The sequence below is a fragment of the Trichosurus vulpecula genome, chromosome 4 (assembly GCF_011100635.1).
Source record: "Trichosurus vulpecula isolate mTriVul1 chromosome 4, mTriVul1.pri, whole genome shotgun sequence".
In the NCBI taxonomy this organism is placed as follows: domain Eukaryota; kingdom Metazoa; phylum Chordata; class Mammalia; order Diprotodontia; family Phalangeridae; genus Trichosurus; species Trichosurus vulpecula.
Window position 1 is genome coordinate 18099577 of NC_050576.1, and position 17114 is coordinate 18116690.

The 17114-nt window shown below is 39.6% G+C and overlaps 1 protein-coding gene across 2 annotated transcripts in view; it reads right to left on the bottom strand.

Annotated features, from left to right (window-relative positions):
- NFIA (nuclear factor I A) overlaps positions 1-17114 on the bottom strand; it is a 463777-nt gene that overhangs the window by 203805 nt on the left and 242858 nt on the right. For both annotated transcript variants that reach the window (XM_036754715.1, XM_036754716.1), the window contains exon 3: positions 4881-4946. In XM_036754715.1, the coding sequence (XP_036610610.1) occupies positions 4881-4946 (66 nt within the window). The remainder of the gene's footprint in view (positions 1-4880; positions 4947-17114) is intronic.

Consider the following 17114-nt stretch of genomic DNA (forward strand, 5'->3'; position numbering starts at 1 on the left):
GCTTATAAAGGTAGAGTGACCTGCCTAAGGTAACGCAGATAACCTAAGCAGGTTTGGGACCTCCCCAGTTCTTGTGTCCCTTCCCCCGAACCATGCTTCCTGTAGCTCTGTGCTCGGGGTAAATATGTCTGGCATCTAAGCTGGACTCGGGTACTCTCCTTGTTCCTTCAGCTGCATGATCCAAGGTTCCTGGAGCTCAGCGACGGTTACGCCTTGGATTGCAGAAAGCACAATCTCTGTCCGGCAGACGGCTCCGGGAAACTCTGCCAGGTCTCACCCTCTCTGGATTCATATTTGCATGAAAACGGTCTGTCGGCCATTTTATGAAATCGCATGAAACACAGGCCTTGCGGGGGAATGGCCAGGCCTGACTGACTAAACCCTGCAGACCAGAGTTCTATTTAAACCCCAAACTAAACTAATATATTTGGATAGGCCTATCAACAATTAGAAAACAAACCGACAGCTCCCAGTATTGATTGACTGAGAAATGAAGAATGAAGACAATTTACGACACTGACACTTTTTAAAAGGCTGATGAAAAATGGTTAACAATTAGACTCCTTTGTGAACATGTTAGATTTCCCCACCCACAACATCAGGAGAATCTCAGCTTCAGGAGGGAAGACCCCTGGATGAAATCTAGGGGAGGTCTAGCCTAACTCATGCATTTTATAGATGAGGTATAACAATGCAAAGGGACCCGCCTATCATCATGTTATTAGAATGTATCAGAAGTGGGATTGGAAGAGGACTTTATCAGTTAGCTATATGCCACAGAATGCTGGGCCTGAGGCCGGAAAAACCTGTCTTGGAATCCTGCCTCAGTCACTTTCTAGCTGTGTGTTGTAGGCAAGCATACTGGCTGAGCTGAGGCAGTATGAGCTGGGCACCTCCTCCCCGCCCCCAACACTAGACAGGACTTTGTGAGCACTGCAGAAGCACGGGGAGGACTTTGAGTTAACTTTGCTCCCCTGTAGACTGAGTCAGGATCCAGCCACGGCTTCTTGGGGCAAGGACGATGTCAAGTCAACTCTAGGCCTGAGCACAGGGCTCTTGAGACTAGAGAATTTTTTACCCAAAGTTTTTGTTGTTGTTGTATTTAAAACTACCTGGGATAGTGGTGTGAATCTCTGGTAGAAATGGGGATAGGTCACTAATCTGCAGAGAAGGATCCCTGAGCATGCCTACTGACTTAGTTTTAAAATGTAGTGTTACATATGTCTTATTGTGTTTCAATTTATTTTGTTAAATATTTCCCAATTACAATTTAATCTGGTTCAGGGCACTTAGGAGCACAGTAGGAGGACCATGGGTTTCATGCCTCTGACCTAGGAGACTGCTTTTATCTGGGGGGACTTGAATATGTTTTCACTAAAGGGACTGTTTATTTGAACTCTCAAGCTCTGAGCAATCAGGGAACCAGATATGGAACTACAACCAGCAGAATATCTGCAAGTGACTTGGTCTCCCAGCTCCAACGTCCTCAGCTGTAAACTGAGGGTGATAATTGCACCCACGTCACGGGGTTAATGCGAGAATCTAATCCCCGAGTGCTTTGTAACCCCCAAATGCTACAGAAATGCTGGGTATTATTCCACTTATTATTAATCTTTGTATCTCTAATACTTAATTAAGCTTTGGTGAATCTAAAAATATTTAAAATTAAATTAATTTAAATTAAATTAAAATTTAATTTTAAAAATATCACCTCATAGAATGTGAGCTCCCTGAAGGCAGGGTTTGGTTTGGTTTGATTTGTTTGTCTTGTGGTCTTTCTATCTTCAGGGCCTAACTCAGTGCCTGGCACATAGGAAATTTTACTGAATACTTTTAAAAACTGAACCGAATTGGAAACCACAGAAGATTATGTCTAAAAAACACACTTAATAGGTTTGAGAGAAAATAAAATCACTATGAATGTAGAAAACTCAAGAGCATTTTGTGATGAAGTTCTATATATATATATACACACACACATATATATACACATCTATTTATGTATACACAGTTATGTACATATATGGAGAGAGAGCGAGAATATCTGAGAGAAAGAGAGGGAGGGAGGGAGAAAGGGAGGGAGGAAGAGGGGGGAGAGAAGGGTGGGGGGAGAGAGAAAGAAAGACAGATGGACAGAGAGAGAGAGAGAGAGAGAGAGAGAGATTGAATGAGGGAGGCAGTTTGGTGCTGACTGTGAGACTCTCTATAAGTCACTTTACTGACTTTGAGATTCTGGGTAAGTCACTTAACCTCTAAGTGCCCCAGTAGTTCTCTAAGACAATAAATTGAAGAACAGAGACTGATTTGTTTTCATCCAGAAAGTGTCTGCCCTGGAATTTCCCTGTGAAATCACAGGTCTGGACCAAAAAATAAAATTTGAAGTTTAAAAGTACATGCAAGTGCAAGTTTTTGTACTTATTTGCCATACTAAACAATCCAGCCTAATTTATCCAAACTATGTTGTATACACGTGTGCATGTATGCACTTACACATGTACATTGCATATAAAGCACATTACAGAATATAAAGGACCAGAGAAATGCCAGCTAAAAATATGTGGATGAAGGAAATAGGAAGATGAGTCGAAGAACAGTGTGGATATGTGATTTTGGCACCTAACAATTCGCAGAAATGCTGAGGCTTATGAGCTGAAAATCATTATAGGACACAGGGTCTGCCTAGCGGGGTAAGATCACAGAGTTACTGATTTAGAGCTGGAAGAGGACTCAGAGGCTGTCCAGGCCAATCCCTTCATTTGACGGAGGGGGAAACTAAGGCACACAGAGGCCTGCCCATGGACTATCGTGCCGGGGAGGGAAATTCAAACTTGGGTCCTCTGACTCCAAATTTCTTCTTCTTTCAAAATTATCATGAGTAGAACATTTAGGATTTAGTTAAAGGGCTTCACATGAGGAGCTAGAGGGCCATATGTGGCCTCAAGGCCTCAGGTTCCCCACCCCTGGAGTAGAACATAGCTTGAAATTTTCCAGCCTTGGTACTAAGTCTCTTCATGTCTTCTTCCAGCCAGGAAAGGCATAGAGAAGTAGAAACAACAAAAATACTGACAGCCATCAAAGGAAGAGGACAGGAATTAGCTCAGCCAGGGAAGATGGAAAGGAATTTGAGTACTCACTCTCTTGAGAGTCTTATCAATAAGCTTAATTCAGTCTTTTCTCCAAAAGTGGGGAAAAATTAAAAATAAATAAAAGTAGAAATTTATAGTCATGTTTTTAAAATTGTCCAAGATTATCATTACAGACAATATCTCTTCTTCCTCCTTTTGTGCTTGTCATTTGTACTAACTGGCTATATTAAATAATTCAGTATTTCTTAGATGGTGCCATAGCAAACAGGGTCTGGAGTCTGGAAGACTCATCTTCCTGAGTTCAAATATGGCCTAGATATTTACTAGCTGTGAGACCTTAGGTAAGTCACTTAACCTCAGTTTCCTCATCTGTAAACTGCGCTGGAGAAGAAAATGGCAAACCAGTCAAGTATATCTGGCAAGAAAAACCCAAATAGGGTTATGAAGAATCACATGCCTGAAAAATGACAGAACACCATGACCAATATAACAGGATATCATATATGCCCAAAGGAAGAGCCCCAACATGCAGGATGGTTTCTCTTTGGAGAGTGTATGGGAGAACTTGGACCAGAATCCAACAGGTTGAGATGCCACAACACCACTGGAGGAACAAGACATCCTCATGAGGTCACTGACCCATCTAACCAATGAAGGAGTGACCTATCTTGATGACACTCAAAATATAGTGGCTCAATAGAGATATAGGGACTGAACTCATGCTTTCACTGACAGAGGAGATTCCCTTGCGAGCAAACTCCATCCACTCATGCAGGTTGGCACCATCTCTGCAATGCGTGGAGTTCCCTGGAACACTGAGGGATTAAGAGCGTTATCACAAGGAAGGCTTCAGTTTGGGGTGAGGGGTATTAACACGACGGTGACACAAAGTAAAAGGCATCAACGAAACTTATTTAAAGCAAAAAACTTGAAGAGCTTCTCTTTTTTTCAAGTTATCAACGAACAAAGTGACAAGTCCGGCACAAGTGTCTCTTTGCAAAAGTTATAGCTTCCAACCTGGGTTTTGGAAGTCTCTGATGGAGGGGTGTGAGCTGACCTCAGGTATCCTATGCAAGAATGCCTTCTCAAGCTATCGCAGATACAAAGCTGGAAGGGATGCTAGGGATCATCAAACCCAACTGCCTTGTTTTACATTAGGGGAAACTGAGGCTGGGGGTAGTAAGTGCCTTATCCATGTTTATACAGTGAGTTAGGAGGCAGAGAAGAGGCTAAAACTCTACCCCCTGACTCCCAGAGCCCAATGCTGCTCCCCCTTATTTTGTGGTGCTTTCTGGTAAATAAAAGGAAGGGCAATGTTGCTCTTCTGCTTAAAACTGCTCATTGGTTCCCTACTGCCTTCCACTCAATGGGTACAAGGTGAAAAGGGCAAATTTAGGCTTGAGGGAAAGAAAGTCTTCCCTTAAACTCGCCTTTCTTTTAATCCTTTGTGGTTAGCACAGTTCTAGGTACGCAATAGTTGCTTAATAAATGCTTGTCGACGACTTCCTAAGAAGTCGCTAAAGGTTGTCTTGGAAGGTAGTGATTTCCCATCACTAGGAGCATCCAAGAGAGACCTCATGACCCCTTGTTGGGGACTCCTATTCAGGTACAGGTTGGATCAGATGCTGCTAAAGTCTCTTCCAGCTCGGAGTAATGGCAAGTCTGCTTGAGAAGACCAAATTGTCAGTGTTCAGCATTCGATGGAGGTCTCAAGTTTGGGAAGTTTCTGGGCTAGAGGCATAGCTGCAGGGGTTGAAAAGGAGGAAGGAGAGAGTCACCCCAGGCTAAACTTACCATTTTCTGGCTGGTCCTTGATGTCGGCTTCACTTGGCTGGCTGGGACTTTCAGATTGACTCGAGTCTGAAAAACAGAAAAAGACAGCCAAAAATTACAGGGTCTGCTGTGGAAAGCGGTTCATAGGCGCCAGACTTTCTCAAAAAAAGGTTGAGAGTACAACCCAGGAACAAGAATGCAGGATCGGGACATGATAACACAAACAGCGCCCGGTGCCTTCAGGAGAGAAATCGGAACCTCGCTTCGAGTCTTCCCTCTGTGGGGCCTTCAAGGGGTCTCCAAAGGTGCCTGAGCCCACCTCAGAAACTTCTAAGGGTCCTATCCTTCTCAACTGCCTTCATTCAGTATTTATATGCTGGAGTCTGGGGAAGACTTCATCCTTCATGACACCCATCTGAGGCTTGATTCACAGCATAATAAAATGTCAAAACATATTTTGAAGCTGGTATATAAAAGCAATCAAACAACAGTAGCAAATTCTGGTGTTTTAAAAATTTTTTTTTTAAATCTCTGTAGTAAGGCTGTACAAATTCAGACTAATGCTTGGTGGCATACACCCCATCAGAACCAGTGGGGTGTATGCTGCCTTCGAACAATGCACTACCACAAGGACTTTTCTAAACAAACATTTACCCCATTTTAACGGTTATATTTCTCTTACATTAAAGTGTTTGGGAATGTCTGTGAGGGGAGCAAACCTTTTGGCCCTAACTGGATTTTTTGCACCTCATTAGACATGAATTTATTCTTCCTTTAAAAAACTAATACCAACAACAAAAGTAGTTTGGTTTTTATCTACAAAGTATGATAACATAAATTAACTTCTCTGGGTCTCAGTTTCCCCATCTGTAACATGAGAGAGTTGAGCTAAAGGACCTCTAAGGTCTCTTCTAACTAAAAATCTGTAAGCCTGTGATCTGCTTCTGTAAGGGACTATGCCAATGGAATGTTGAATGAATCTAGCACCAGACTTATCATCTCAGTTTGTCAATGTTAAAAAAGAGGGTATAACTGGGGGACAATGGGGGGTGGACAAAGAGAAAAAATGGCCATTATGTCAAAAACAAAAAAAAAGTTACAGATTTAAGTATAACATATATAATTTAAATATAATTCAACACTTCAGGAGCACTGAGACACAAAGTTTGTTGTAAGGATCAAATTGAGATGATATCTGTTAAGCGCTTAGCATAGTACCTAGCATGCTATATCAATTTTAGTTATTATTAATCCAAAACCAGAAAATATCTTGATACAACTAACCTAATTTCTAATGTCATTGTTTTAACATCAAGCCAATTTCCAAAGACCAAAATAAAGCCCCAGTGTTGGGACGGCATTCCTAAGTGATTAGGCTTATTTGGGAGGGGAGACAGCAGCCAAAAGGTGGAGGAGGATTCGGCCTAGCAGCGCTGGTTGAGAACCAAAATGATTGATTCATAGAAATCTCCCCAAAGATCGACATCTGCGGACCAGCTAAATCCCAACTTAACCTTGACTTCCCAAGGTTTAGAATTCACCTGTCTGAAATCCGACCACATTTCTGTAAGAAGTCAATGCAAGATCAAAAGGTCATGACCCTTCTCCATGATTAAATGGAAAGTCTTACATCTACTGCAGGAGAGTTATTGCACCTTCCTTCTTTTTTCTTTGAGGTATTAATAACCCAGAAAGAATCAGCACTAGTAGTGACCTTGGGTCAAGCAATGCTAATTTATTGCTTTAGAAAAACTACCTCCTTTTAAGCAAATGAGGATTTTAATTATAGGAAAGTACTATAAAGAAAATGCCTATTTTAAATATTCAGATTTTTAAAAATAACTCTAACCTGGTGACTCTATAGATTGGCTACCCAGTAAATGCCTTAGAGCCCATTAAAAGGTCCAAGGAACAGGAGGCGAGAAAATTGAAATGGGGATTTAAGCCTGGCAAAGCCATACTTTTAATCATCTGGCAACAGCTTCTGTAGCACAAATAAAAATAAAAGCTCTAAATGTCAAAAAATACTTTAAAAAGAAATCACTTACAATTACTTATCAAAAAGAACAGAAAGTCTTCACCAAAAATTGGAGAAGTGGGGGAAGTGATACCAAAAGCTTTTATAGAGGAATCATGTTTTAAATGTCAATTACAGAAATTTGCACGAGCTTTGCAGAATGCTGGGGAGGTGAAAATCATTGTTCTTAGTGTAAGTTGTGTACTTGTCATGATAAGTGATAAATCAATCTTCCAAAAATAATAATTCGACATATTTCAGTAGATGGACAAAACATTCCTTATTTCTGCTTTGGAAAGGGTTAGACTGTGGGTACCTGTTATGAAGCGAAAAGGAAAAGATAATATAGTTCTATTTTTCCAGAAAGAGAAGGTTGCTCCTGCCCCCCTGCCAACCTCTATCATGTCACCAGAGTCGAACATCGTGTTTAATCCATAGGACTATTTTCTTTAGAAATCTGACTCTTCCAACTAGGATGACTCCAGGTTTCTGTAGAGAAGTTGAGCCTGTACTCTGGTTCCTAAGCATGGTCTCTCTACTTTTCACCAACTCTCCACAAGTAGAATATTTTAGGAAAATACAATTTTTTGTCCTATAGGGTTTATAGTGAGAGTGTAGGTTTTCTGAGGGATCTCTCCAACAAAATTTAAAAACAAGAGATGCTAGTGAATCTACACACACACACACACACACACACTGAACCCAAATGGTTCAGTATTTGAAAGTGGTCTTTGTTCTTTTGCGCTTTAGATTTGCTTTTTCTTCTCTAGCTCTGCAGAAATGAAACAGGGATATGGGACGAGAAACCATTGGAAAGGTACCTAGAGTTGTTTAGGGAACGAATTTAAAAAAACAACAACAACAAAAAAAAAAAAAACTCCTCCGCTAAACAGTAAGGAGATGTGGGAAAATTGGTATGCAAGGTAACCAAGCCTGTTTATGAAAGGCTCAGCAACCAATACCGAAGGAGGCATCTCTCTAGCCATATTCAAAAATGGAATTTTATTTCTCAAGTTGCATTCGAAAGCTGCAGATACTGTCATCTGGTAATGGACTGTCTGTCTCTGTTAACTTTAGTTATCGTGGGGTTTGAGTGGCCTGAAGGATTTTGTCACTCCTCTCCCCCTCACTCACTCTCCTGGCATATCTTTCTGACTCCAAAAGGACCTCTGAGTCCTACGGACGCTGCACATTTGGGCGTTCTGGATAGAGACCGCCTCTGATATTACAAGGGGTCACTAACGCTTCTGAGTGTGTAACTGAACAGGTGACTGGCCAGAGGTATAAATTAATTTCTATCCATACATAATTTATACAAATGAAAGATCTCCTTCTTAAGTGTTAGCATTCAATCAATAAAATCATTCTTGGCATAGTGAAGGTTAACAATTCATTTGCTCCTTTGTTCTCTATCGCTGATGGAGACTTTTCATAACTGAAAAGTACATCTCCTAATTGACTACTCTTTTTTTTTGTTTTACTTACAATATTGCCGGCTGAATTTCACCACCTATAGCAACGAAAAAATAGTCAAAGCGAACTGTAATTGGGAGTCCCTCTTGAACTCAGAGGCCAGCAGGAACAGCAGCTATGAGTTGCCCTGTTGCCTTAGGTTGGCTTTGGTTGAAAGCCAAAGATTTTGTATATTACCATGAAGCGAATGTTATTAAGGAGTATATTTAAAAGATTTCAGATGGAGTTGGAAACATTATTGTGAGGAAGTGCATTAGAGTTATCAATTTTTCTTTTTCATCTGGGGACTGGCTTTTTGTTTAAGGAAGCTTAGACTTCAACATAACCTTGAAAAGTAATGTTTCTTTTGGTTTTTAAAAAATGTATGAGCAGAAATTTAAACCTAAAATAGACAAGGTTAGCATATAGGAGGCTGGGATCAGACTGCTTAATTGAACTAGCATCCATCTATCTCTGTACTTTCATGGCGCCTACGGCTACATTGCCAGAGTGCCCAGACAAAGATATTTCACTATCGACAAAATCACCGGGTAAAGGAATAAAAGAAATACTAATGCGTCAAGTAGCAGCCTTTGCTTCCATAAGCTGGTTCTTTGTGTGAGCATCAGAAACTCCTGACTTAATTCCTGACTCACACCGACGGCCGTGAATGTCCTCGGCTCTCGATTCAGCCTTCTCTAAACTATCGCTCCTCTCTGAGGACTCCACCTCTAGCCCTTGACTTTGTGGTGAGAGCCAAAGTAAGGTAACATGTAAGGACTGATCTGTCCAGAATGGAGACTTTCCATTTTATGTTTTACATTCTGCAATACAAAGAAAACAGAGCAAATGGCTACCTGTTTTTTATCTGTCGGGCCAACTTTCTAAAATTCACCAGGTATTAGCGCATGAATAAAACAGGAGTGGGTCTTTAAAAGAAATCATTTTGCTCCAGACCTTCACTGAAGTTGTGTCTCAATACCTCAGTGTGGCATGAAAGTGATCAGTGTACTCACGACATCCCGGGAGGGTAAGCTCTGGCTGGTCCTACTAATGGAGAAAGGCTTCAAGCCTTAACCTAGCCTATATGAGTTCAGAGGAGATCACGACAGAAGGGAGGCTGGCTACCTGATGATGGAATCTGAGCAGACATGAAAGGTGCGGTAGGAAAAAAAATCGTTGTATTTAGAACAAGAAGACCAGGTTCTCCCATTCTGTTCCTGCCACGTAGTATCTGTTTGCCGTCAGGCAAATCCCTTAAATCTTATTTGGTCACAGTTTCCTTCCTTGTAAAATGAAGAAACTGGACTCGGGATCTGCTACGTCCCTCTTCCAGCTATAAATCCTCTGCTCCTAAAAACATACATAAGATACTGAATGAGGTCTCTGTTGGTGGTGAAATTAGTAGTTAAATCAATGAAATCATGACTATTCTTAGAATACTCTGGGACATTCAAAATAATCTAAGTACATGCCCCCAAAACACAGGCATATATTCTACAGTCTGTAGAAACTGTCATCAGGGCTCTGTGTCTGCTGTGTTATTATGGGGGCTAAGTGGATTCTAAGGCTAATCCACTCAGGAGGAGAACTGAAATGGAGAGAAAAACCATGTAGTATGTAGTCAATATTATTGATCTGCACCTGGGAGGTTCCCCTACAGAGCAGATACTAGGACATTGAGAAAGCCTAGTGCCAACATGTCAGGTGATGGATGCGTCTTTGCATGGCAGCCGCGGACTATGGTGAAAGAAAGAACAGCTGAGTAGGAGTCAAAAGAACTGGCTTTGGGTCCTACGTCTGCTGTTAACCAGCTGTGTGATCTGGAGCAAGCCTCCTATATTTCTAATCCTCAGTTACCTTATCTGTAAAACGGAGGTATAAAAACTGTGATAGTAGAGAAGGTCTATTGCATGATAAGAGGCTTTAAAGATGGCAGAGCATGCATATACATATACAAATCTATATATTTACATGTAATATGTTTATAAGTGTATATGCATACATATTGTATATTTCATAGGCATACGAAGCATATTCTAAAAGTATACAAAATATATTCTATCTCTAAAGTGTGTGTGTGTGTGTGTGTCCATGTGTACATAAATGTATATCCAAATTTATGATAGGATGAACTGGACCCCTCAGAAAGATTTACAGTAAGGAAGGCATAGACAAAAGTCCCACTGGATGGGCCAGTCACCACAGGCTTGAAACCTGCAGTGTTGAAGGGAATGCCCAGTTAAAACAATCTCTGATACATCAAAGTATCAGAGTTTAGAAATATGAGAAATAATTATAAAATTAACTCTTTTTAAAAATTCAGACCTGTGATTTCATTTGTATAAGGGAGTTCATGGTGAGGAGATTGCCTTTACACATGTTGATCAGGTCCAGGCATCTTACAATCTCAGAAAGTGGTGTGGGGCACAGGTTACATGACTTGACCAAGGTCACCCAACTAGTATATGTCAAGGGGAACATGAAACCCAGCATTTCCTGACTCTGAAACCATCTCTTCATCCACTGGTGGCCCCGTGTCTCTCAACAATATTAGTGATACCGTAATTGAATGAAAATGATAGAGGGGGAGAGGTGCCAGTAGTCTTTGACTCTAAAGGATGCCATGAACACATTACCAGATGTTCAAGTTTGGAAATAAGGAAGAGATCTGAACCCTGTTCTACCTGCAAGCCCTGCCCCTCAACAAAAACAAACAAATAAACAAAGATTGTACTGATTTTTTGTCATCATGGGGGGAGGGGCAGGGGCAGGAGGAGGAGAAATAAACTGTGAAAACAGGTATTTTCCTTCCACTCCTGACACCTAATGGTTTCAGGCACATGATTCACCAGTCTGGGCTTCAGCTTTGCCATCGTACGATGCTTATAGAAAAGCTGAATTTACTGTCATTACTGTGTAGTGTGTGATATAACACCAAGGGCATGCGTGCTCTTCGCATGAGCACTGCACGTGACTATTATTGCCAGGCTCATCTTACAGATGAAGAAACTGAAATTCAGGGAGCTTAACTTACTTGCCTATGAATACATACACTCCTAAACGTTACAAAGAATAAGGTTTTGTTTTTTTAAAGGAAACTGTATGTTCAAAGATTTTCCAAGTGGTATTATTTATCACTGATTTAGACGGGGGCGGGGGGGAAGGAAAGAAAGAGAAAGAAAGAAAGGAGGAAAGAAAGGAAGGAAGGAAAGAAAGGAAGGTAGGAAAGAATGAAAGAAAAAGAAAGACAGAAAGAAAGAAAGAAAGAAAGAAAGAAAGAAAGAAAGAAAGAAAGAAAGAAAGAAAGGAAGGAAGGAAAGAATGAATGAAAAAGAAAGAAAGACGGAAAGGAAGAAAATGTCTAACAACCCCTGATAAATTGTGGCACGTTTATTTAATGGAGTGTCATAATGCAATTAAGATCAACAAGTATGAGGAATAGAAAGAAACTTGGAAAGACCTTTATGCTATAATGCAGAGAGAAAAAATAGAACCGGAAGAATGTAGTACCTTAATTATCAATTACATAATAGGTATCATATAATAATTATATATGTATATATGTAAAAAAACATTTTATACATAACTATGACTACAGAAGAAGAGAAGGAAAGAATAGAAAATTCTGATAGGGAAACAGAGGAAGTATTATAAACTGTTAGAATATTTTCTGTGTGGAAATACATTAAATGACTGGTAACTTTAGGGAAAAAAAAGCTCAGTTGTCTATACTGACGTTCAATGCTGTTTTTAATAAAACTGTTTCTTGGGCCATCGCCAATTGTCCCGACTTTTGCCTTGCCACTGGACTTCGATGACGCTGGAAGACAGTGAGGCTAAGGACTCTGTGCAGCTCTGTCTCACTTAAATTCTCTTCAAAAATGAAGGACAACCACCACCAACAACACTAAAAGGGCATAGGGAAGCTGAGATTTGAGCTGCAGGTTTCTGACTCCAAGTCTAATGCTTTTTCCAACATTTAAAATATTGTTCCACACTTAAAAACAAAAATCTGAAAGTGGAGAAACTATAGAACACCCATGCATAAGAGAAAGAAAAATTAGGTCTCTGAGGATCCATCAAAGGTATTGGGTTATTTACCTTGAAAAAAGGGGACAGACTATGCAATGGAAAGGAAACATGGATTTGGAGCCAGAAGGTGAGAGTTTGAACCTGGCTCTGCCACGTATTGGATGGGTGGTCTTGGACCTGTCACTGCCTCTCTGTGGGCTTCTGTTTTGTCATCTACAAAATGAGGGGATCTCACTATATGAGCTCTAAGATCTTTTCTGGCTTCCGCTCTATGACTGTACAAATGTTTTTGAAACACCACAAGTTATTCTATGACATTACTACGCAATGCAGTATGGAGGGTTATTAAATACTAAAGAGAGGAAAAAAGATAATTTGTAAAGTCTCTGTCCCTTAAGAGCTTCAAAAATAAGATATGCAGCTATCTTTCTTATGTGATTTAAGTAAGGGGCTTCTACTTTAGACAGAGCTGAGTCACAGAATCTCTTAAGCTCTCTTCCAGGTCCACCATTTTACAATTTAAAAAGCGATGATGTCAGATGTGTATTTTGAAATTCAAGACTGATCTGCAGTGACCATCCCTATTGCATGATCTTGTACAGAAATCTCTTAAATGAACAGGATGGCCCGATTATGCTCAATAGACAAATAATTAAATATTTGCAGAAATTTTTTTTACCATAACACTACACGAAATTCAGGAATTGTTCCTATTTTTTCTAGTATACACATGGTCTTAATGACTTGTGTTTAAAAATGTTGTAAAATTCTTAAATCTCCTTTTAAAAGTCTCAAAAGTTTATCTGTCTGTGTACATAGGTCATAGGCAAAGTCCAAACTTAGAATAGTGTAAGCATTAACCAGCCAATTTCCATATTAGCCAGACAGTTCTGATGAAGAGAGAAGAGAATGCAACATGATCACTAGGTCGGCATCATTAAAAACCAGCGATTATTAGCACTTGGAGTGTACGGGTAATATCTTTCTAAATCCAGTAAGTGAGCAAAATTCCTTGTTTATTTTTCAAAAGATTTAGCATTAACCAGTAGAATTTTACCATGATCAAATAAGGTCATATAAATAAAGCAATCTGTACATCGTGAAAGCACTACATATAGCAAATATTTCAGCCACTATTATTACTACTACTAACAATGACTTTTTTAATATATAGATATGCCTCATTTAAAAACATAATTCTGCAAGAAATCTAATTTACAAATGCTCTTAAATTATAAGGTGATTATTTTTTCTATGAAAGAATTCTTGAATTAAGGAAAGGGTTTATCTCTGAGTTTTTTCCAATTGGAACTCCCCTCACTGATACATTTTTAAAAAACTGGATGGATGAATTTTTTTTTTGAGCGAAGGGGCACAGGTCCACTAAATTAAATAAGATGCAACTGACTTAGAGTATGAATTACATTTATAGACAAATAATCTTAAAACCTTAGCAATCATAATATGCTTTAGATTATACCAATGGAGAATTCCAGAGATGGTCCTTAGGTGCCTAATGCTGTTGGGGGGAGAGGGCGTAGGAAAAAAGAGGGGAGAGTCATAGGTTGGAAGGTTGGAACAGAACATTGGCGGCTGCCCACTCTCATCTGGATTCAGATGGAAAGAGGGGGCTATACCCATGCGGCCAGTGACTTGGAAGAGCTCCATCAGACCACCCAGAGAGTGGCCAGCTGCTGTTCAGGAGACACCCCTTCAACTCTCCTGTCTGACATTTTCAGGATAGTCTTCACATCGTTACACTGCTTGAGTGACTGTTCTCTTTCTCAAACTTTTTTTTTAAATTTCTTTTTGTGCAAATGCTTTTCTCAGAAAGGATTTGCAAAAATATTACTCTTGTAGAAATTTGGCTGGGTGGGCAATTTTTTTTTTTGGCATCCCCAGTTCAAGTCCCATCTGTTTAGTTGGGACTCTGTCTGATAAAACTGTTTAGGTTGGAGAATGAGTCAATAGTCCTACCACCTAGTCATAAATGTGTTGGGTTTGTTTTTGTTTGTTTGTTTGTGGAAGAACAAAGAGAGGTTGAGGAGCGAGCCACTGTTTTTAAGCAAGTAGTGCATAAAATAAACTAGCTTAACTATTGTCCTAACATTCCCCAAGTGCCCTGGTTTTTGATGCTTTAAAAATCACAACTCTCGAATTTCAAAACCTCCAAAAAGGGTTCAGTCTCAGCTCTTTATCTCACATAGCTAGGTCTCTCAGGGAGAAAGAGCTTATGGTGAAGTAAAGGCATTCTGAAGGAATGATGTTTGCTTAGGAGAGATTCCTTGGCATCATCTTTCTTTTGTAAAAAACTAAAATTTTCAACATGGAAAAACAGCAGAACTTTGAAAAATGAAGAGAGGAACCATGACTTTAATATTCCATTAGCTAAGCATGTATCTCTCCTCTGGGCAAAGAGGTGGTGGACAACAGATGCAGAAAGACATATACACTGTCAGACATGGCCAGTGGGTTGAGTTTTTTTCCCCACTGTACTTTGTGGCATGGAAGGGTGGAGTCATTGGGAACTGAGAGCGAAATAAAAAGAGGAGTATCAACAGATACACACACACACACACACACACACACACACATGTGCACATATACACATACATATACTACATATCTATATCTATCTGTGTATGTATACAGTTTTTTTAGACCATGAGTTCTAAACCTGGGGTCTTTGAACTTTTTAAAAATATTTTTTAAAAAATGACATTGTATTTCATTATATTTGGCTTTCTTTTGTTATTCGATATATTTTATGCATTTTAAAATATTGTTCTGAGTAGGGATCCATAGGATTAACCAGACTTTCAAAGAAGCCAATAATATAAAAAAAGGTTAAAAACCTTTAAATATATATATATATATATGTGTGTATATGTATATATATACATATATATATATATATATTTGACATGAGTCTATGATTGAAATAGAAACACTCAGATAAGAGTCTGAAAGAGGAAGGAGATTGTTTATTCCTATTTTTTAAAAAAAATAACAGCCTGAGATGACGTGGGAGAGCTGGACGAGTTGAAACCAAAAGCATAGCTCGACCTGGCTGCACCATCTACACAGAGGCCTATCTGTGGGAGATCAGCCTCCAGACACCAAACTCTTACTCCTTTATCCCACACAAAATTAAATGTAAAATTTGGGTTCTGATAAGAAAGGCAGCTTAGCAGAGCAGTGACATGTAGTTACCTATATATTCATAACACAGAAAAGTTCATTTCTCTTTGGGGATTTCAGGTTTCTAAAAGCAGTCCATTAATGAGTCAACAGGCAATTAATACAAAAAGAGGCCGGGAAGCCAGAGCTATTCTAAATAATTTTTTTCACATGTGTAGAAGTCTAGGAGAATTTCTTTTTTAAATAAAAGGCAAATGCCCACATTAATGGTAACTGGATCTGCCAAGTTAAGTGTGCACTTTCCCAGTGTCCATGCTTGTGTCTTATACTCAGTGCTCATTTACACAACTCTGCTTATCCAGACAAATTTCTTTTTCTCTTTTTAAATTGGCCCCAAACCTATGGCCAATATGCTCCAAAACTCTTCAATACACAAATAAAGATTCTGGTGCAAAATCCCAGCCATGCAGGTCTGTTTTTTTTTTTTAATTTGTTTTGTTTTGTTTCGTTTTAAGAAGAAGGTTCTTAATTCCCCAATACTGGGAAAGAGATTATCACTGATAATGGAAATGGAAATCACAGCTCGCTGTTGTTTATTCCAGACAGACACTTGTGTGTTAAGTCTGTTTATCAGGCAACACTTTGTCTAAGCCAGGAAGTAGTCATCCTTTGTAACAAGATGTATGCAAATGATTTTCCCATCAGCCTCTGCAACAAAACTGTGGCACACACAAAAAAAATCCTTGTTACTTGACCAGTAAGAAGCTACCTCAAAAGTGGCCAGCCGGGGCGATGCTGGTGCGTTTCAATGAGACCCAAACATGTGCTCACAGTCTGTCGCTTTTTATTCCAAGCCGACTTTGTGTATTACATCTGCTTTTCAGGCAATACTTTGTCTAAGTCAGAAGGGGCTTTATAACCTGAGTGGAAATAAGAGGCCCCTGAAATAACCTATGGAACTCAAAGCCTCCTGGACCTTTCAGGATTCCCAGCCAAGCGATTTGGGAATGGGGTGTAGGGGAACGTGTCCAAACCTCAGACGAACTTTTAAAAATCCGTGCAGAGCCACCAGGCGAGGGGGCATCAGACTTCTGTTGAAAAGCAATCCATTTCTATCCCCTGTCAGTTTCAACACTGACATTATGGAATCCTGGGACAAAGATTGGGATTACTGCCCATCCAGTGGACGGATACATAGATGTTTGTTAAAAGCACTCTATCTTTTCGATTGCTGGCAATCAAATAAATACAGGAAGCTTGATCAGAGAAACAGTTATTGGAAATAGTCGAAGTTACATCTACTTAGATGGCCAATGATAGATGCCTCCTCCGTTTATTCCCAGTTTGGTAGGGCTTTTTTATTCTAGGGTTTATTGTGTTATTTAAAAAAAAAAACTTATAATGGACTACTTTCCTCCCCTGTAAACATGAATGCACTTAGCTACATTTTTTTTTCCTTTCTCTTTAAAAAAAATTTTTTTCCAAAGGGCTTGAAAATCCTCCCCAAAGGAATCCTATTGGTTCAGCCCCTGTCTTCCTAGACAAAATAAACACTTTAGGACTTTCCTTGTTTGTATTCTCCTCAGTGGTGGTGTATGCATCAGCAGCTA